This window comes from Gorilla gorilla, chromosome 5 (assembly GCF_029281585.2).
Source record: "Gorilla gorilla gorilla isolate KB3781 chromosome 5, NHGRI_mGorGor1-v2.1_pri, whole genome shotgun sequence".
Taxonomy (NCBI): Eukaryota; Metazoa; Chordata; class Mammalia; order Primates; family Hominidae; genus Gorilla; species Gorilla gorilla.
In genome coordinates this window covers 103,070,206-103,086,319 of record NC_073229.2, presented here as the reverse complement: position 1 = coordinate 103,086,319, position 16,114 = coordinate 103,070,206, and the positions used below count along the sequence as shown (strand labels likewise).

Below are 16,114 nucleotides of genomic sequence, written 5' to 3'. Positions count from 1 at the left end.
TTATTTGCAAATCCAGATAATAAAATTTATTCTGGGAAATCTCTCAGAGTTAGGGAAAAATAGATTTGAGTTATTATAATAATAAATTAGCTTGTTATATTGGCACCATACAACATACTTTAAATGTGTTTTTTTCAGTTGTAAACTTGAGCTATATCAGATTATTCATCAGTATTCCAACATGGTTTTCCAACAGTAAACCAGGAAAGAAGTATAAGACATTTGAACTTTTACTTCTGTCTGCTTTTACTGCTTCTACTTTGGTGACCTTAAACAAGTTATTTTATCCTATTGAATTTTAGTTTTCCTTTATAAATGAAATTATGCATTTAATACATGTAATTTGTTTTTCCTTTTACCTTTCTTACTACTACTTCATTTCAGAATATCCTTGCTCTTTTTCGTTACCATTTAAGCCCACCCTAAAATTCTGAGCTGATCAGATCTTCTCATATACTTGTATGGCTGATACTAATTGCTCCCTTCTTTATACTCATGGCAATATTTTTCATATATTTTATAATATACCTTTTAAAAATTTATTCAGCAAGAGTGAATATTTTTTAATGCCTAGCATTGTACTAGATTTAGATAAGATAAGTGAGACAGTTCATGCTTTTGAGGAACTAATGGGTTTGGACTTCATTTATGTTTTATATTGGTCTGAATACTTAGATATGTATGGGTTGTTTAAGGAAGTGAAAGAGGGTAGCAGGTAATTCTTTCAGAAGTAATTGGAAAGATTTCACAGAGGAAATGTCATGGAAGTGCCATTTTAGTTGGTGCTGGAATGGTAAGTTAAGAGATTGTCATGTTTATCTTTATAGTGGGAATATTGTGTTCAAAAGTTTCAGTGCATGAAGGTGTTTACTTTTTAGAAGGGCAGAAGTCAAGTGGTCCTCTGTGAGTGGTACAAGTAAGAATTAATGCTGGAAAAGTTGGATGGATTAAAATCCAAGTTTCTCCCTGCTTCACAGCGTTTGTATCTCTTGCGTTCTCCCTGAAGTGTTCCTTATCTAGATCTTTATGTGGCTATCTAATTTAAATCTCAGCTCAAATGCTACCTTGTCCGAGAGGACTTCTCTGATTTTTCTGACCCACCATCACCTTCTTTATTTCAACACCTCTCTTTCATACTCTGTATGAACTCCTGGGTTATTGTTTACTTTCCCCATCAGTATGTCAGCTCCCTAAAGAGTAGGGATATTCATGTCCCTTATTTACCACTAGATCTCAGTACCTGGCGTAGTTCCTAACATATGGTAGACAGTCAATAATGTATTGAATAAACGAGGCAGTAAACATTTTTTTTTAAGAAAGTGGGTAATCAGATGTGTCATTTTAAAAGAAACCATGATCTAAGTGGAAAACCTTATTATTGCCACTTATTAGATATGTGACTTCGAACAGTTATTTTGGTTGTCTCATCTATAAAGTGGAGTTGTTTATACATACCTAATGGAGTTACCATACAGATTATGAGTATCTGAGTCATGATAAACACTTAGTATAAGTTAGCAACCATCCTCATCGTTATTTTTGATAAACTAAGATGGACAGATGTTTTCTTTCCTTTTTTTTTTTTTAACTCCCATCATTTATAGTTGATCATTTAAGTCTTTTACCCAAGCAACATTTATGTTTAATTCTGAACTCATAAGTGAGGTTGGTGAGTAAAATGGTTTGAATAGTAGCTAAAATATTCGTAATATTTTGTGTGGTATTGTATAGGACTGAATCAAGTTTTAAGTCAGCAAGCAAACCAGGAGATCAGCCCACTGGACAGCATGATTCAAAGACTACAACAGGAGCAAGACCTGAGACGTTCTGGTGAAGCAGGTATCAGTAATACCAGCCGTTTAAGTAGAGGTAAGCAGGTATTCTATTTTAAGTGGAATATTTAAAAATTTGAAACAGCCTAAATCTCCCACAGTGTTAAGTGGTTTAAAAAAATTATGGTACATCCGTAAAATGAAATATTAGGTTGCCAAAATGATCAGGGTTTTGAAGAATATTTAATGACCTAAGAAAATGGTTCATAATGAGATTTCAAGTTAGAGATAATGAGTTTTTGAATGTGTATATCTTCCACATTTTCTATAGTAAACATGTAGAATAGTCAAAGCCACATTCTTGAACATCTCATCACCCTTATTGTTGTATATTATTAAACTTTAAGAGTCAAAACAAATTTATGAACCATAAATACTCTTGGGTTTGTCTAGTTTGCTTCTTACCAAGTTTTCTCAAAAATACTTAGCATTTTTTTAAAGTAATGATTTTATATCCTTGGGGCTTAATAGTCTATAGTTATGATTCATTGACTTATCTAATCAACTGAATAACCATGTTTTGTTTTCATTAAACCACTTTTGCCTGTGGTTTAGTTCCTGATATGGTAATTTAATTATTTTGCCACAATATGAAGTTTCTTATGGAAGATAGTGTTTTATCTCTTTTTTCTGTTATAAACTAATGGAGAAATATCTCTAAGTAGAACTTAATATAGTAACTTTTTCACTTAGGCTCCATAAGTTCTACCTCAGAGGTTCATTCACCACCAAACGTAGGACTAAGACGTAGTGGACAAATTGAAGGTGTACGGCAAATGCACAGCAACGCACCAAGAAGCGAAATAGCCACGGAGCGGGATCTTGTAGCTTGGAGTCGAAGGGTGGTAGTACCCGAGCTATCAGCTGGTGTAGCCAGGTAAGGGAAGTTGTGAATTTTGATGTACCATAGTTCCTTGGGTTCATTTTTGAGTTAACAGCATTCACAGCATAATACCTTTTCAGCTCTGTAATTCCTCTGAAATTTTTCTGGAAGGGCAGTATAAACTATTCATGACTGTAGAAAAATTAAGTTTCTAAAATATATTTATTTCTAGAATGATTTATGTAAATGATAAGAATGATATGTGTTAAGGTCAACAGGAAAATCATAAATTTGGATTGACCAAATAGGAGGTTTTATTGAGTAGCATATTTCAGTCTTGGTTTGTCCTGTTTAACTATATCTTAAAATACATTTTATAAAGTTTGTTGTAATTATTTAATTTTTTAATGGATTTAGCCAGCCATTCACATGATATTCAGATGCAAAGAAAAATAAATTGGAAAATACAAAAAGATTTTATATATATTAAAATATTTATATTTAAAAGTATACATTTATGACTTTAAAAGTATTGATTTAATAAAATTCTATTCTCTTAGACCATGCCATGAGGGAAGTTTATATCCAGTTCCTTTTGATCTTCAGTCATGAAATACTCATGAATGAGGCCTATATGAACTTAAGTAAGGCTGATTTATGTGTATGAAGTGTGTTCTAAGTATGAAGGTCAAAATGTGAATTTGAATTTAAGATTGTCTAGTTCTTCAACTCAGAAGATAGTAGTAATTACATAATTAAAATTTTGGTCTTAATGTTCATATAGATTATGCTTTTTGATTGGACATACTTTGAATTTATGTTAGGATTTAGAATTAAATACACACCAAAGGTATACATTTACACTTTCTTATGACAAATATGCCCAGTTATCCGTCATAAATTAATTAACTCACATGGTGTGTTTTTAGTTAGATTCTTGTTTACTTTTTAATTCTAATGTTAAGGTTTGAAAGGGGTCAAATAAATAATGCCCATTTTTTCAACACCAATTCTGAAATAATTGAAAAATAACATGGAGAATAAGACATAGTAAATCCGACTATCACCGTTTGTTACTATCACTTTTTATTTCGTGAAATAAAACCCATATCAGTAACAAAAAGTAATATTCCACAAAAACCATATCAGTAACAAAAAGTAATATTCACCAGACACAGATAGCAGTGGGCCACAGTTTTTCTCCCCTTGTGGGACATGTGGTTTGCTTCTTTAAGATGCAGGGCCAAATGTATAATTGCACACAATGGCATAAGGCTGGGCTGTGCTAAACTGGGTTTTTCTTCCAGAGCATATCAGTTGACTAATTTACTCCTCCTCTGGAGAGGAATGAGTCAGGAGATAAGGTTGCTAGTTGTAGGTTGAGGCTCCTGCACATGGAAGGGAACCTGAGGGGTGAGGAAGATTTATTTCTCTTCAAATATTCTTCATCCTTTTATTCCTTTATCATTGGGCTTAACTATTCATTGGCCTATGGTCAAGCAAGACTGTGGCCATAACTTTAACAGATATTCTTTCTTTGGGCTTCCTAGAGCTTTGTCTCTAAAACTTTGTACTCATCCTATGGGAATCTTCCTAAGAATCTCTCCAGTGGGTAGTCTAAAGTTTCCTTTTAAAAAGGCTCTCTGAAATGGGTCAGCCTCATCCATTAATTAAAATGGAATCCAATGACATACCCAACAGGGGGCTAAGTAACATAGAAATAATTCTCATAAGTCAATAGTAAACAACAGAATCCAACCAGAGAATGGGCAAAAGACGTGAACAGACATTTACCAAAGAGGATCTATAGATGACAAATAAGCACATGAAAAGATAATCAATGTCATTAACCATTAGGGAAATACAAGTTGAAACCACAGTGAAATATCACTGCATTCTTCTCAGAATGGTTAAAATAAAAAATAAGTGACAGCACCAAATGCTAGAGAGGATGTAGAGAAAACTGAATTACTCATGCATTGCTAGTGGGAATGTAAAATGATAGAGCCATTTTGGGAAACAGTTCTGCACTTTCCTAAAATCCTAAACATGCAACTGCCTGTCATATGACCCAGCAGTTGCACTATTGGGAATTTATCCTAAAGAAATGAAAACTCATGTTCACACAAAAACCTGAACATAAATGTATAGCAGCTTTATTTGTAATACCCAAAAGCCAGAAAGATACCCAGATGTATTTCAGTGGGTAGATGGTTAAACAATGGTATATTCACACCATGGACTACTACTGTGCAATAAAAAGGAACAGCATATTGATACAATGGGTATGAATCTTGAGGGAATTATGCTGAGTGGAGAAAAATAATTTCAAAGTACATTCTGTATGATTCCATTTATGAGATATTCTTGAAATTACAAGGGTATAGGAATGGAGAACAGATTTAGGTTGCTAAGATACAGGCATACTTTGGGGATATTGCAGGTTTGGTTTCAGACCAGTGCAGTAAAGCAGCTCACATGATTTTGTTTGTTTCCCAGTGCATATAAAAGTTAAGGTTATACTATTCTATAATCTGTTAATTGAACAATATGATTATGTCTGAAAAAAACTACATACCTAATTTGAAAATTCTTTACTGCTGAAAAACGCTAACAACCATCTGAACCTTCAGTGATTATACTCTTCTTGCTGGTGAAGGGTCTTGCCTCGATGTTGATGGCTGCTGGCTGATCAGAATGGAGACTGCTGAAGCTTGGAGTGGCTGTGGCAATTTCTTAAAATAAGACAATAATAAAGCTTGCCACATTGATTTGACTCCTCTCATGAAATATTTCTGTGTAGAACTTATTTCAAAACTGGGGTCAGTCCTCTCAAACCCTGCCATTGCTTTATTAGGTTCATGTAATTTTCTTTTCTTTTCTTTTTCTTTTCTTTTCTTTTCTTTTGTTTTGTTTTCTTTTCTTTTTGAGACAGAGTCTTACTTTGTTGCCCAGGCTGGAGTGCAGTGGCGTGATCTCGGCTCACCGCAACATCCACCTCCCAGTTTCAAGCAATTCCCCTGCCTCAGCCTTCCCAGTAGCTGGGACTACAGGCGCATGCCACCATGCCTGGATAATTTTTTGTAGTTTTAGTAGAGACGGGGTTTCACTGTGTTAGCCAGGATGGTCTTGATCTCCTGACCTTGTGATCTGCCCACTTCAACCTCCCAAAGTGCTGAGATTACAGGCATGAGCCACCGCGCCTGGCCAAGTTCATATAGTTTTCTACAATTTTGTTAACATTTCAGCAATGTTCAAAGCATATTCACTAGAGTAGCCTCCCTCAAGAAACCTCTTTGTTCATTCATGAGCCGCTCCTCATTCATTTAAAGTTTTATTATGCAACTTCAGCAATTCAGTCACATCTTTAGTTGCCGCTTCTAATTCTAGTTCTCTTGCCGTTTCCATTACATCTACAGTAACTTCTTCCACTGATGTCTTCAGCCTTCGGAATCATCTATGAGGGTTGGAATCAGCTTCTTTCAAACTCCTGTTAACAGTGATACTTTTCCTCTTCCCATGAATCATAAATGTTCTTAATGGCATCTAGAATGGTGAATCCTTTCTAGAAGGTTTTCAATGTATTTTGCCCAGATCTGTTAGCAGAATAACTAGTGCAGCTATAGCCTTATGAAATGTAATTTCTTAAATAAAAAGACTTGAAAATCGAAATTATTCCTTGACCCATAGGCTGCAGAATGGATGTTCTGTTAGCAGGCATGAAGAGAACACTAATCACCTTGTATATCTCCATCAGAGCTCTTGGGTGATTAGGTGCATTGTCAATGAACAGTAATATTTTGAAAGCAATCATGTTTTCCGAGTAGTAGGTCTCAACAGTGGGCTAAAAATATTCAGTAAACCATGCTATAAATAGATGTACTGCCATCTAGACTTTGTTGTTTCATTTATGGAGCACAAGATGAATATATTTATCATAATTCTTAAATGCCCTAGGATTTTTGGAATGATAAATGAGCATTAGCTTCAACTTGAAGTCACTAGCTGTGTTAGCCCCTAAGAAGAGATTTAGACTGCCCTTTGAAGCTTGGAAGCCAAGCCCTTACTTCTCTCTAGCTGTGAAAGTCCAGATGATATCTTCTTCCATTTAGATGGCTGTTTGATCTGTTACTACATTGAAAGTCTGTTGTTTAATGTAGCTACTGTCTTCAGTGATCTTAGCTAGTTATTCTGGATAAATTGCTGCAGCTACTTCATCAGCACTTGCTGCTTCACCCTACACTTTTATGTTACACAGGTAGTTCTTAGGCCTCATGAACCAACCTCTGCTATCTTCCAACTTTTCTTCTGCAGCTTTTTCCCCTCTTCCAACCTTCATAGAAGAGAAGAGAGTTAGGGCCTTGCTCTGGATTAGGCTTTGGCTTAAGGGAATGTTGTAGCTGGTTTAATCTTCTATCCAGACCACAAAAACTGTTTCTGTATCAGCAACAAGCCTGCATCACTTTCATATCATTCTTGTGTTCACTGGAGTAGCATATTTAACTTCCTTCAAGAGCTTTTCCTTTTCATTGAAAACGTGGTTGTTTGGCACAAGAGGCATAGCTTTCAGCCTGTCTCAGATTTTGACATGCCTTCATCACAGAGTTTAATCATTGCTACCTTTGATTTAAAGTAAGAGATGTTTTCACTGGATCAGTTAGGGTTTTTAATTGGCCTTACTTTAATATTGTTCTGTCTCAGGGAATAGTGTGGCCTGAGGAGAGGGAGAAGATGGGGCAATGGCTAGTTAGTGGAGCAGTCAGAACACACGTAACGTTTGTCAGTTAATAAGTTCATTGTTCTATATAGGTGAGGTTCATGGTGCTTCAAAACAACTACAATAGAAGCATAAAAAATTACTGACAACAGATCTCCATAATAGATATAATGGTAGTGAAAAAGCCAGAAATATTTTAAGAATTACCAAAATGTGACACAGAGACACGAAGTTAGCATATGTGGTTGAAAAATGGCACTTGCTCATTGCAGGGTTCCACAAACTTGCAGCTTGTAAAAAAAAAATGCACTATCTGCAAAGCACAGTAAAACAATGTATGCCTGTGTACACACACACACAAACTAATAGAAACTAATAGAAGTAAAACTGGGGAAGTCTGAGTAAGATCAGTGGATTGTATAAATGTCAGCATCCTCCTTCTGATGTTGTACCATGTTTTACAAAATGTTACCATTTGGGGGAATTGGATAAAGGATACAAAGTTTTGCAAAATGTTACCATTTTGGGCCGGCGCGGTGGCTCATGCCTGTAATCCCAGCACTTTGGGAGGCCGAGGTGGGGGGGATCACGAGGTCAGGAGATCAAGACCATCCTGGCTAACACAGTGGAACCCCGTCTCTACTAAAAATACAAAAAATTAGCCGGGCGAGGTGGCGGGCGCATGTAGTCCCAGCTACTCGGGAGGCTGAGGCAGGAGAATGGCGTGAACCCCGGGGGGCAGAGCCTGCAGTAAGCCGAGATCGTGCCACTGCACTCCAGCCTGGGCGACAGTGAGACTCCATCTCCAAAAAAAAAAAAAAAAAAGTTACTATTTGGGGGAACTGGATAAAGGATACAAATAATCGCTGTTATTTCTTACAACTGTATGTTAATCTATAATTATTGCAGTAAAAAGTTCAATTCTTTTTAAAAAAATTAAGAACAAAAAAATTAAATCCAAGCCTGTTCTTTTCACAAGATTTAAATTTGCTCATTTTATTTTCCATTCAGAATTATGTCCAGCCACAATGGAGATTGTGCCATTAAGTAACATGGTAACATTAATATCATCTAGTAAAGAAATATCAACAGTATATAGTTGCACTGTTTTTAGTATTAACTACCTTCTTATTATAAAATCTTAAGGGAGAATTAAATTTCAAATACCCTTGCATTTCAAAAACTTTAAAGTTGTAAGATATTGAAGTAAAAAATAAAATTATCTTCTTCTCATGAGTTCATTTTTTGTATTAAAGTTTAAAATTAGTGTTCCTCAATTTGTGTTGTTCAGTTTCACCTTGATGGTTTGAGTTTTTTCAGTCAGTGAAACCTGACCTCCCTGTCTCTGGAAAGAGTGTAGTTCTTTCAGGGCTTTCAGTGTAACCTCAGGGTCTGTTGTATTGAATTTTTAAAGAGATTCCAGCTATCTATATGGAACAGAAGATTATCAAAGCATAGGCCCTATCCTAAAAAAAAAAAAAAAAAAAAAAAAAAAATCCAATTTCTCACTCTTGGAAAAATTACGCTAGGAATCACCACGTTCCCAGAATCTAATACTTGGTTTGCCAGAGACCATAGCAGGAACCAGTAGTATCAAGTTGGGGTAGACAGAGTTTGTCTTTCCATTATTTCAGTCATTTAATGCCGGATGTCCTGAGCCCACAACCTATGAAATTAAACTCAGAAATCTTTATCACGTGCTTCCATCTTAAAATAAAACATCAGGAGTAGCATTCCTTTCCTGATACCTAACATTCCTTTTGGAGGACAGTTATGTGTAAAATTCTAGATTAATGCATATGGCTTTTGTCTTTCAGTAGGCAAGAAGAATGGAGAACTGCAAAGGGAGAAGAAGAAATAAAGACTTACAGGTCAGAAGAGAAAAGAAAACACTTAACTGTTCCAAAAGAGAATAAAATACCCACTGTCTCAAAGGTACATATTAATTATTTTGATGTTTAATATTTGCTTCTTAAGTATAGTGACCATTTTAAGGCTCCATTTTGTAATTTAACATGTTATTATAAACAGGTTAATGAAAAAAATTAACATAGTAAATCTTGGTTATCTCTGGATTATCTATTGTTTACTATTTAAAATTTTTAATTCCATTTCTGCTTTGTAGCATACCCTTTCCCAAAGTGCCAATTCTTATATACTCATGAAATTCTAATAAATTACACTGAAGCCTCATCAAGAACTTTCTTTAGCTCTTCATAATCTTGTGTGCCATCTTTGTACAGTCTAAAAATAGCATTTTGTTATGTTTTTCTATGTGTTTTTGTGGTGTCTTGCATCTATTCATTATTCTAGATAATCAAGTCAGCTAATGCTGCTATAGATAATATTTCTCATTTTCTCCATTAAGAGAGGTAGATTGTCCCTAATAGTTTTGACTTATTGGCTTTTCTGTCATCCTACTCTGGAAAAACTTTTGCACCCAGTAGATTTCAATTGGTCATGGCCTGATTGAGAGAGATATGTACTTCCTGAGTGTGAAGGAATCACAAATATCGCTTTTTCCTTTTTTTCTTTTCTTTTATTTTGGAGAAAAACATCTTAGCTTGAAAGCTTCAGAGCCTTAGAGTCTGAAATTGAGGAAGCCTACGTGAAACTTCTTTTTAGGTCCAAGTCACTATCTAAAGCAATTATTGAAACAGAGGAAAAATAAATAACTGGCCTTCTTCACCAGCTTCGTGTTCCTTCCTTTTTTTCATTTGAGTTTTTTAAAACTCCTAAATCAGTCTTCTTCTCTAGAATTCACTTTTCTGTTTTATTACTCATCTCTTCAAAATACTCAAGTAGTCCTTTTTTCTTTACTGAGTGTATCATACCCTGGGATCAGTAGGACCTCACAGTGCTAGAATTCCTGTTAGTATAATAAAGGAAAATTTCTTTCTGAAATAATCTTGTTTTTTGGTTGATTGATTGGTTGGCTTTTTCATGGTAAGTGGAAAGCGTACCTTTTTTGCATCCTTTGCTGAGATAAACTTATATAATGATGATGAGAGTTTGTATTGCTTGCTACTACCTTTATGGATGGAATATGTTAATATCTATTAAAATTAAAAGATGTGCTTATCTCTTAATTCAATAGTACTTTGAAGACTTTTTAAGACATAAAAGGAATGATATGTATATGTATATATATATATGTATGTATGTGCATGCACACTCACATATTTTTAGCATCTGTGGTCGCAAAAACTGGAATAACCAGTTATTATTTATGTGGTCAGCTGGCTATCATTTATTTTTCCCAAATTTAATTGGTTATTTTTCAATTTCAAGGGTGTCTAATTGAGTCTTTTTTTTTTCTAAGACAAGACCCTGCATTTATTTCATGGATGTGATTCTCTTTTTTATTTGGTTGGTGGGGAGACAGAGTCTCATTGTGTTACCCAGGCCAGAGTGCGATGGGACAGTCCTAGCTGACTGCAGCCGTGGACTGCCTCAAGTGATCCTCTTGCCTTATCATCCCAAATAGCTGGGACTATAGGTTTATACCACCATGCCTGGCTAACTTTAAATTTTATTTTTTAACTTTGTAGAGACAGGGTCTTGCCATTGCCCTGGCTAGTCTTAAACTCCTGACCCCAAAGCAGGATTCTCCCACATTGGCCTCCCAAAGTACTGGGATTACAGGCATGAGCTACCATGGCTGGCCTTTGTATTCACTTTTGAGATAGCTTTATTAAGTTTTTTGTGTTTTTTAGGTATAAATTTTAATGTTTATTGAGTTTGTCTTCATCACTGTGTTGTACTTCATCAGTTTTTTAGTGTTTATTGGTTGTATTCTCATCTGCAGAAGACTTCTCACATTTATTCCAGCAGAAGAAAAATAACCCAGCCACATGGCATCTTATCTTCATAGTGGCAGGGTAGCTTTATGATCCCCATTTTGGTTTCCAATTTGCCTCTGCCTATTACATATGCCTCATAGCCCATTATCCTTTTTCTTACATCATTTCTATAGGTTTGATGTAGATACAGAAGAGTTCAGTGTTTGGTTTAGTCTTTTATCATGAATCCTTATGTCTGTCATTAATTAGGAAAAAAAACAGCATTTTTGTAACTAATCAATCAGGAAGTAAATGTCAGCATAACCATGATAAGCCTTTAACTTGATGAATGTTAAAATATTTGAGTTGGTACTATAACCTCATCCATTTAAGTGATATCTTAAATATGAACAAATGTTTTTATTGTTATTGTATGTTAGGATAAATTGTCTCACTTTGTCACCCAGGCTGTAGTGCAGTGGTGCAATCATCCCTCCCTGCAGCCTTGAACTCCTAGGCTCAAGCAATCTTCCCAAGTAGCTGGGACTATAGGCATGCGCCACCATGCCCAGCTTGAATTTTTTTAATTAAAAAATTTTAACTTTTAAACTAAAAATCCTGCTCTTTAAACAATCTGTGAATAAATTTAATTTATTTTTTTCTAGAATCATGCTCATGAGCATTTCCTGGATCTTGGAGAATCCAAAAAGCAACAGACAAATCAACACAATTATCGTACAAGATCTGCATTGGAAGAGACTCCTAGACCCTCAGAAGAGATAGAAAATGGCAGTAGTTCTTCAGATGTAAGATATCAGCCCATTCATAAATTAGATGTCATTTTTACTTATTTTTTTAAATATGAGTTTCATTCTTTGCATTTATTGATATGTTTGTAGATGTAGCTTAAATATGGCATTTTGGGGTCTTATGATACAGCTTTTATTTTCTAAAAATCTATTTCTAGGTATGGCACACATACACATAATTTCAAATCCACAAAATAAACTCATGTGAATTAATTATTCTCATTTTATAGATAAGGATTCTGAGGCTCAAAGATATTTAGACTATACAGTCATCTATTAAGAGGTAGAGCAGGGATTAAATGCAAGTTTGTTTTACTTGAAAGCCAAGCTTTTTAAGTGGTACCATGAAGCTGTAGTATACTGTAAGTATAACAACAAATCAATAAATATTTGACAATTTTTGTTAGTTTTTAATCTCTGTACCAGTTTACAGCTTTCTCAGTGTAATTTTTAAATATTCCTCATGCGTCATTATTTCAGTAAATATTACTGTCCTTACTAAATTATATATTATTTCAGTGAAGGCAATCAATTTGCAATCATAAACCAATCTTATTAAGCAGTTAAACCATCTCCATTCCTCTTTTCTTCTCAACCTTTCCCATCACCTTCCTTCTTTACAGGTTAGAGATGTAATCATTTTAGATATTGACTACTATACACTTTTGAAGCCATGTTGTGCTTTGAAATGCTAGGCATATATGAGAATTCTCTAAATATATTCTCTATCCAGGGCAACATTAACTCTCAAACTGAGAGTATTCTAACCACAATTTAAGTTAGTCTCCAATAGCTTTGGGTCCTCATATAGCCAGGTCAAAATGATATATTCATTCTGGCAAAAAAAGAGAAATACACTGATTATATGAATTTGACACATGGTAATTTGGATAGACATACAAAACATAAAATATATGTGGGCTAATTATTTATCTTATAAAATGTCTCTGTTTTTGAAAGAGTTTCCTCTAAATATTAAGTTTCTATATAATATTTAAAATATTCTGTTTATTAGAAACTTAAGAACTGTATTTCCAGAAACACATCTGTTACAATAAGTCCTTCAAGTGTCTTCAAACTAATTTATTTATGCTTTAACATCCTTTTAGAAATTTAGAATATATTTCTAGAGGAGTCCATTGAGAACAAAGTATCACTTTGGGCACAGTATACTAATTAATTGGAAAGAATTCTGATTTTTTGGTTCAGATGTTTTGTACTTTAGTATTTTGTATTTGGAATGTAGGAATAATTCTGTTTCTTTTTTCCCCCCTTTAAGGAAGTAACACACAAAATGTGGGAAAAATCATATCACTTGCTTAGATTTGTTATATCGAGCAGTGATTAAATTTGTTAATAAAATATGCTTTTTGTTAATAAAATATGCAAATGTGATTTTTTCATTTTTGCTTAGTTTTCATAACTGTGGAATAGACATATAATTCACATTTTTCATTAAAACATCAAAATGGGAAAACTTTTGTCCCAAGTATATTATTTTATTTAAATATTAAAAGAATCCACCCCATTGTCCTCTTTAAAAGTTATCTGAATATGCCCAGCAAGTAAGTAACACCATTCTTACAGAATGTTGTCCAGGGTTTGGACTAAAGTGACCTGGGCTTAAATCAAGTTTTGTTGCTTATTAGTTGTGCCGCCTTGGGCAAAATTCTCAAATTTTTAAAGCTTTAGTTTGTTTATTTAAATAACTCTCTATCACCAATAGTGCATTGTCAAGCCCAAATGGGGTGATACATACAAAGTGCTTAGAATAGTTTGTAACATACAGTAAAAGCTTAGTAAATACGAGGTGTTATTGTTATTGAAGCATAAAGTTTATTTAAGTGAGGAAGACATGCAACATTTTTGCCATCAAAAAACCCAACTTTATGAAGAAAATGCTTTCACAGATAATATTCTTTGTTTACTCATGAATATTTACCAAAGAGAAACAGAGTGTTTAAGTATTTTTTAATCCTTTACCATTTAGATAAAATAAGACCAGAAGTGGAACATCCTTTTTTATATGGGACAGCTGTTTTAATAAGTAAAACATAAATGTGCCTATAATAAATAAAACATAAATGTGCCTTCTCAAAGCACCTATAGAAGAGAAAGCTTGGTGTTTTAAAAAGGCTCAAGAAGTAAAAATTAATTTCAAATGTAAATATGGAATTTGATATCATTTTATCTAGATACGTTATGAGGCTTTTACAATGGTAATCTGTAGGATTGCTCTGAATCCAATATTAGTAAGTATTATGTCTTTATATACATTTACATATTCTCATTTATTTGTGAAAAAAAGGTAAAAGCTGTATTTTGCAACTAATTTTTTAAAGAGAAGCAGCTGACTCTTTTATTATTTTATTATTATTATTTTTGAGACAGTCTCTTTCTGGAGTGTAGTCGTGCGATCTCAGCTCACGGCAACCTCCACCTCCTGGGTTCAAGCAATTCCGTGCCTCAGTCTCCCAAGTAGCTGGGATTACAGGCATCTGCCACCATTTCCAGCTAATTTTTTGTGTGTTTTAGTAGAGACAGGGTGTCGCCACGTTGGCCAGGCTGGTCTCAAACCTCTAACCTTAAGTGATCTGCCCACCTCGACCTCTCAAAGTGTTGGGATTACAGGCGTGAGCCACAACACCCTTTGCAACTAATTTAAATCAAATTTTAAGTATCCCAATATGACTGATATTATAAGATATCACTGATATTTTCTGTAATCATAAAATGTTATTTTATAAAATTATGCAATAAGACATGTATTCAACATATCTTAGGAAGGCGAAGTAGTTGCTGTCAGTGGTGGAACATCTGAAGAAGAAGAGAGAGCATGGCACAGTGATGGCAGTTCTAGGTAAATGAATGCTTTTTATTTTTCCAAATGTTATATAAAATCTTTAGAAAGGTGTTTGTTTTTTTAACCAGCAACACGTTTCAAAGTCTCTGTAAGTTCAAAGTTCTTCAGAGAGTTTTTGAAGTTGTATGAAATGTAGATTTTCTGATATATGTTCTCTATAGAAAATAATTTTTTGGTGATTGCAACTAGATCTGCAAAATGATGCTTTTAACTTTATCATCTTAGTATTGTTTCTTCTGAATACTGTTATAATGTTGAATTGCAAACCAGTTTCATTACTGGTTTTGAAAAGTGTGAAGTTAAGAAAGCAATGCAAGCCTCCTGAGTTAACTATCTTATATAGTGGAATTTATGGAATACTAATGATAAGAGGAATAAGCTCTCCTTTTTCTTGTTATGCCTACCTTATTTGACCACAACAGTGAGGATTCCTTCAACTCCTTATACTGGCGATTCACATTGTTGCAGAGCTTATGACCTTGGCTAACTTTGCAAGGTCTTAATAGCAAAAAGAGAGTATAGCCTTTGGGGATGGCAATTATGATTAGCTGCTACACTTATCCCCCACCTTAGTGGCTCTTAAAATAGAAGAGACAAAGTATGAAGTAGAGGCTGTAAGAGTTCCTCAGTTGTACAATCAAGGGCTCTCCTATTCCCACAGTAGTGATTTCTGGTAATGATGTGCAAATGTGTGTGGTTATATCTAGTAGTTTTCTGTATTCAAAACAGGTCAATGAAGGAAAAATTGAATTTCTTTTGGCTCAACAGCAGAATCAGAGTATTTCAAACCCTGAGATGACATAGGGGTTCCTGTATTAAAAGAGTAGTGGTGGTTTTAGCAGTTGAGGACGGTTGTAAAGAATGCTGGACTCTGGAGTTTGTAATTATGTTTATGCTGACAGCAGAAGATCTTCTGTAAGAGCCAAGTACTCCAGAGAGTGATAACTGTGTGATTTGGCAGGTACCATTTACAGTGGCCATGGCTGGAGCTAGTATAAATAAAATGCTCATAAGTTGAAGACAACCTATTTTAGAATAGCATAGCTGAAAATAGTGTAAGTTCTTAAAAATCATTTTAAATTTCATAGTGAAATCACTAAATCATGCTAGAAAACATCTTAATTATTTGATTCTTATCTGGGATGATTAGGATAATCAGAGATTTAGGTACGTGCTTATAAAGAACATTTGGACAGTGGAGAGGGGTAGTGGGGAGGGTTAGTGACAATGGAATAAAGCTCCAGAAAAATCTGCTTTTTCAGTGTTAATGTTAACAGCAGTATTTTTA

General features: G+C 34.4%; 1 protein-coding gene across 2 annotated transcripts in view; it reads left to right on the top strand.

The window, feature by feature from the left end:
• The window catches only part of PHIP (PHIP subunit of CUL4-Ring ligase complex), a 142,974-nt gene that overhangs the window by 78,478 nt on the left and 48,382 nt on the right, over positions 1-16,114 (top strand). Inside the window, exons 18-22 of one of the 2 annotated variants that reach the window (XM_031012066.3) lie at positions 1,732-1,869; positions 2,526-2,709; positions 9,190-9,307; positions 11,820-11,960; positions 14,747-14,823. In XM_031012066.3, coding sequence (XP_030867926.1) covers positions 1,732-1,869; positions 2,526-2,709; positions 9,190-9,307; positions 11,820-11,960; positions 14,747-14,823 — 658 coding nt within the window. The remainder of the gene's footprint in view (positions 1-1,731; positions 1,870-2,525; positions 2,710-9,189; positions 9,308-11,819; positions 11,961-14,746; positions 14,824-16,114) is intronic. The other variant, XM_031012068.3, reaches the window with a different exon arrangement.